This window comes from Sinohyriopsis cumingii, chromosome 15 (genome assembly GCF_028554795.1).
Source record: "Sinohyriopsis cumingii isolate HCF-2022 chromosome 15, ASM2855479v2, whole genome shotgun sequence".
In the NCBI taxonomy this organism is placed as follows: Eukaryota; Metazoa; Mollusca; class Bivalvia; order Unionida; family Unionidae; genus Sinohyriopsis; species Sinohyriopsis cumingii.
The window spans coordinates 32198506-32204569 of NC_142975.1; the positions used below are offsets into that span (position 1 = coordinate 32198506).

Genomic DNA, 6064 nt, shown 5'->3' on the forward strand with positions numbered 1-6064 from the left:
TTAATGGTCAATCAGCTATCAAAACATAATGCTTGTGAATGGGCAAGATTTTGTTTGTCAACGTAACTGATATAAAAACTAGGCCTATCTACTGATGCCTTGATGAATACATTTCGCTACAACAACCGGGCCAAGGCGAGGGGCATTTAAAAAAATATGGTATGGTCAGTCAATGTACAAGTTTACATTTTTAGGCGACTTGTCACCCACTTACGAATGGCATTTTGTCTAAATCTCAACATGTCTTGATTCTGAGGTCGCGTGCACTGCTTAGTCCGCTACATTCGGAAATGAACACAACAACGAAAGCTAAAGTTGTTTATTTTATGTACCTTTTATAAATGACCACATGTACATGCCTGGGTCTTTCTGCCTCTGAATTCAATCACTGTAAATATCAGTACATTTTGCCACCCCTCCGCCAGTCAAAGCCTTTAACCTTGCCGCCCAGCTATTCTTTTTTATGTACTCTTATAAAATGGCAACATGTACAACAGGGGGTCTTTCAGTCACTGAATTCTGTCATTGTAAATATCAGTACAGCTAACTGATCAACACATTTTCCCCACAAAGCAGGTGGCTGAAGCAGGACTGGCAAGTCTTTGATTTTTGCCGCACACCTATTACATGCGTACAGAGGATTCCCGTCTCAGTGATTTTCTGCGTCCCAGATCAAAAAGTGGCGTCCAGATACGCGTAATTAAGCGTTTCCGAGATCTCTGCCGAATTATTTATTTTAATTTAATTGTCTGTCCGTTTTAAATTTTTTATTCTATTATATGCTATTATAATATAAATTTATTCACTGGAGATATTATTTTCAGAAAATTGTTTTACCTTGACTGTTAATTTGTAAACACCAGGTGTTGATCTAAATTCTGACCTTGTTTCAGAACTTGTAGCTACTTTCATAAAATAGTTCTATTTTATTTAAAAATGATTGGTTGTTTCCAAGGTCATGACGGGACTACATGATTTAAGATGTAAAAAAATTTTTTTTTTATTTCTTGGACAGATGTTTCGCTAGGTGTTTAAAACTAGCAGTCCAGGACTCCCTTTTTGGTAAAAATTAGGAGTCCTACAGAATCAACACAGACGTGAGTGCATCTATTTTTAGATGGAGAGGTTTTCATAATGTAATCACTCGCTTTAATATAGCTTCATTACAACAGTCCATTGACAGGATTGCAAATTTATGGTTTATTTATTTGTCTGCATACATTTTCGCAACCGGCCGTCAGTCAAAGCCTTTGAACTTGCCACCCTGCTATTGCATCGTTCTTTTTGATGTACAGTACTCTTATAATGGCAAAATGTATGTACATCAAGGGGTCTTTCAGTCACTGAATTCTGTCATTGTAAATAACAGCACAGCTAATTGATCAACACATTTTCCCACAAAGCAGGTGGCTGAAGCAAGACTGGCAAGTCTTTGAATTTTGCCGCACTCTTATTACATGCGTACAGAGGACTCCTGCCTCAGTGATTTTCTGCGTCCCAGATCAAAAATTGGCATCCAGATATGCGTAATTAAGCGTTTCCGAGATCTCTGCTTGGAGGAAATGATTGGTTGTCATCAGGGTCGATTTTGGTGTACGTGACATAAACATGACCATGTGACCCCCTTTCGATTTCGCAATTCCGGTTTTTCCATTACATACATTTGTTAGTTTTAATAGAGATACTTGGAGAGAGATTTCTCAGTTTTGGGATTTTTACATTGATGTCAAGTTATTTTGTTGTAGCCAGATTTATAGTTCTAATTTTCTTCAGATCAGTTGGATTTCAAAAGGATTAATTCTTTTTTCTCTGGAAATATTTTGAGGAGTGCTCACACAGAAATTTTGGAAAAACAATGCTTACAAATTTAATTCGGATTTCCAACACCAGAGTGCCATTATTTGTATTTCTACAAGGAACTGTAGATAAGCACAGCACTGACTGCTGCATATGTCATCGTCATCCATCTTGGATTTTCCATCAGGATTCGAACATGAAATCATTACAACATTTATTACTAAGACTGTTGCCATGTAATTCATGGATTATTCTTAGATTATTTGGATTTGATTCTTGAAACCCTAAGTTCTTCTCCATTTTTCATTTTTACAGAATTTTCCAGGAAAATAAATTATTTGTTAAATTTTAAAAAGCTTGCTTCTTTCACTCTTTCTGTATTACTGTTTATTTGATCCCAAACATGTAACAGGTGAAAGATTTATTTCAAGAAGAAGTGTATCTTCCTAATGCAATGTATTATCCCAGTGATCCCATTCAAGAGAAGCTCTCAAAGCTCGCTTATTTCGACTGCAAGAACAAACTTAAAGACCTAATAATGTTTCCTACCTTAAATATTCTCAGCATGTTTTTTTTTTAATTTTTTTAATTTATTTATGTATTCTAATTTCATGGTGTTTGTTTTTTTTTAATCATATCATTATATGTTTTTATCTTATAGGTGTTGTCTAATGTTGTAAAGCGCTTAGAGCTTCTAAAGATTAGGCGCTATACAAAGTCCTCATTATTATTATTATTATTGTTGTTTATGTAATTGATTAAATTTTCTGTTTTTCCATGTACGGAGGCTTGTGTCATTCTGTTTTATATATCTGATCTGATCTCTATTTATTCCATCAAGAATTTCACACTTTATTTTAAAATTTACTCAACCCTTGCAACAATACCGAGGTTGATCACCCTCTAGATGACGATAGCCAAATAAAGCTGACACCTTGTAAGAAGGTACAACCTCATAATACCACACCACCAGTAATAAACTGCTACAGTACTATAATATAATACATGTTATATCTTGCTACACCACACCCAGCTACCATGAACAGCCTATATCTATTACAAACAAGCTGACTAAAATCAGACCTCTGATATCCTACATAAACATCTGACACAGACAATTAAGGGAACATGTTCTGGTGATCTTTGAAATAGCCAATGGAAATGCAGCTTTTAAAAAGTCTGAAAGTGAATCAACTTGTTCTGCACACATTCATGCTCTTCATTCACACTACTCAGTCTCCAAATGTGAAGATATAAGGCTTCATCTGATTGGCTGATAAAATTAGTGACTATGGTGATAAGAGTTTACCAGAACATGACCCTCAAGTGGTCGCTGTCAGATCTTCATGTATAAAGGTGGAGATCTGATTTTAATCAAATTGTATTACAAACAGCTCCTAAATAGTAAATATTTATCATGTCTGCGTTAGAAAATGTGACTGACAATGACATTTACTACAAACAGAAATTATATACTATGAATCATAGATAAAATAATCAGTGGCAAACTGTGCATATAAACACTAAAGGTGGTGATAAATATACCTGTGTGAGATTTCAGGTATACAACTGCAGAATATAAAGCATTATAAACAAAACATGGTCAGAGAGCTACAGTAGTATTTTATATATTTTATCCAGACAGCTGATGTTAACTAGAAGATCTTGGATATCAATCTCTCACAGAGAGCAAGTGCCGTGCAAACTTGAGCTTGCCCAAGCTGAAATTGAACTTTTCCCAGGATTTGGGCAAGCAGATTTGTAAATGTCTGAACATGTACACTCTGAATCAGTTCCTCATAAAACTTCAAAACTTAATGAAGGTTTCTACAGGATGAAACATCTGGTATATTTTGCATCTTTTGCCTTCACCAAACATTTTATCACAAACCTCAAATTTTGACTCTTTTCCTCCATAATGTATCTTCATGTGTACCTTCCAATTTCCACTGACAAAATATCAGATCACATGATACCTAACACTTAAATGTTTGCTCTCCATTATCTTTTCTCTTATTCAATTCTACATCTCTACTCTGACTAAACACTTCAGCATTATGACAGCATATACTTCATACTTATATGGTTTTTCTCCACTACAGGTCCTCACTTCATACCTAAAGGGTTCTGATCCAGTATGGGTCCTCACTTCATATTTAAAGGGTTTTTTTTATCCAGTATGGGTCTTCATGAGCCTCTTTGACATTCTCTTCAACAGCACCTTCCACCATATACATCGCCTTCCATCACTGATGTCACCTTCCATCATATATGTCACATTGAAATAGCTTTTCTCCAGTATGCATGCAATTCTTCACCTCATAACATACTTCACACTTATTTTTCCAGCATGTATCCTTATGTGCTTTAGATATCCACTCCCAATGGGCTTTCTGTCACATGTCACACTTAAACAGTTTTTCTCCAGTATGTATCCTCATGTGCTTTTTTAGATTTCCACTAAGAGTAAATCTTTTATCACAAACTTCACACCTAAATGGTTTTTCTCCAGTATGAATCTTCATGTGTTGTTTTAGACTAGTACTCTGAGTAAACGTTTTATCACACACTTCACACATATATGGTTTTTCTCCAGTATGAATCCTCATGTGCAGTTTTAATTTTCCTCTCTGACTATACATTTTATAACACACTTCACACTTAAATGGCTTTTCTCCTGTATGCACAATCATGTGCCGTCTCAAATTTCCACTCTGACTAAACAACTTATTACACACTGCACATTTAAATGGTTTTTCTCCATTATGTATTATCCTCATGTGCAGTTTTAAATTTTCACGGTGACAAAACATTTTATCACAAACTTCACATGTAAATGGTTTTTCTCCAGTATGAATCCTCATATGCTTATTTACAGTTCTACGCTCACTAAACAGCGTGTCACATACTTCACATTTATATGGTTTTTCTCCAGTATGAATCCTCATGTGATGTTTTAGAGTTCTATTCCCAGTAAACATTTTATCACACACTTCACATTTAAATGGTTTTTCTCCAGTATGCATCCTCATGTGCAGTTTTAAATTTCCACTCTGACTAAACATTTTATCACACACTTCACATTTAAATGGTTTCTCTCCGGTATGCATCCGCATGTGCAGTTTTAATTTTCCTCTCTCACTATACAGTTTATAACACACTTCACACTTAAATGGTTTTTCTCCAGTATGAATTATCATGTGCAGTTTTAATTTTCCACTGTGATTAAACATTTTATCACACACTTCACATTTAAATGGTTTTTCACAAGTGTGCATGATCCTCATGTGCTGTTTCAAATGTCCACTCTGACTAAACATTTTATCACACACTTCACATTTAAATGGTTTATCTCCAGTATGAATCCTTATATGCTTATTTACACTACCACTGTGACTAAACATTTTATCACACACTTCACACTTAAATGGTTTTTCTCCAGTGTGCGTCCTCATGTGCACTTTTAAAGTTCCGCTCCGACTAAACATTTTATCACACACTTCACACTTAAATGATTTTTCTCCATTATGCAGCATTCTGTGATTCCGTAAACTTTCACATTGATTCCCAATGGGCTCGTTCAGCTTTTTACTGTCACTAAACTTTTCATTTGTCTATGATTGATCTTTAAATTTTGTTTGCATTGTATGTAAACTAGTGTGCAAACAATTCATCAGACAACATCATATTTGAATGGTTTTGTTTTCCATTTCATTTTGCTGTTTGCGTCTCGATGTGTAGGCCTAGTTACAATCACTGAAATCGCCTCGTGCGAATGATCTAAACATTGGGCCTAACTGAAAATGACGACTTGTGCAGCACCATTCATTTGATACATAGTGAAATAGATCGGTCGTTGTACTTTCAACGCGAGGGTCCTACTAAATAATGTTGAGACTGACGAAAAGTCTGACAGAGCTACACAAAACCCGACAAAGCCTCACAGCCATACAAAGCCTCAAAAAGCCATGCAAAGTCAAATTTAAAAAAGTGTAATTATATTGTTAATTAACCAAACCGAAAGACTAATTTTCAACATAATTATGCCGAATGAATAAACCGAAAAACGGGCGACAAATTCGAATTCGAATAATCACTAAGTCTGACAAAATCATATGTGAAATGTTTATTGTTTTATAAATTGTTCATTTAACTTATTATCGAAAGAAAATGCTTTTTTTCCCCAATATATTCTATTGACAAATTTACAATATAAATACACCTGTCGAATATGACTTTGTAAATTATATTGATAAATAAATTAACC

At 34.8% G+C, this 6064-nt stretch overlaps 1 protein-coding gene across 1 annotated transcript; it reads right to left on the minus strand.

The window, feature by feature from the left end:
* Window positions 1-305: 305 nt before the first annotated feature.
* LOC149781507 (uncharacterized) lies at window positions 306-5622 on the minus strand. The gene has a single exon (XM_089935591.1). It carries the CDS (start codon window positions 5331-5333, stop codon window positions 4194-4196), a length of 1140 nt encoding a protein of 379 aa, XP_089791717.1. The 5' UTR covers window positions 5334-5622; the 3' UTR covers window positions 306-4193.
* Between the last annotated feature and the right edge of the window lie 442 nt (window positions 5623-6064).

Excerpts from the sequence above, each read along its gene's own strand:
- LOC149781507 (XM_089935591.1), bottom strand. The coding sequence starts at position 5,333 with ATGCTGCATAATGGAGAAAAATCATTTAAGTGTGAAGTGTGTGATAAA.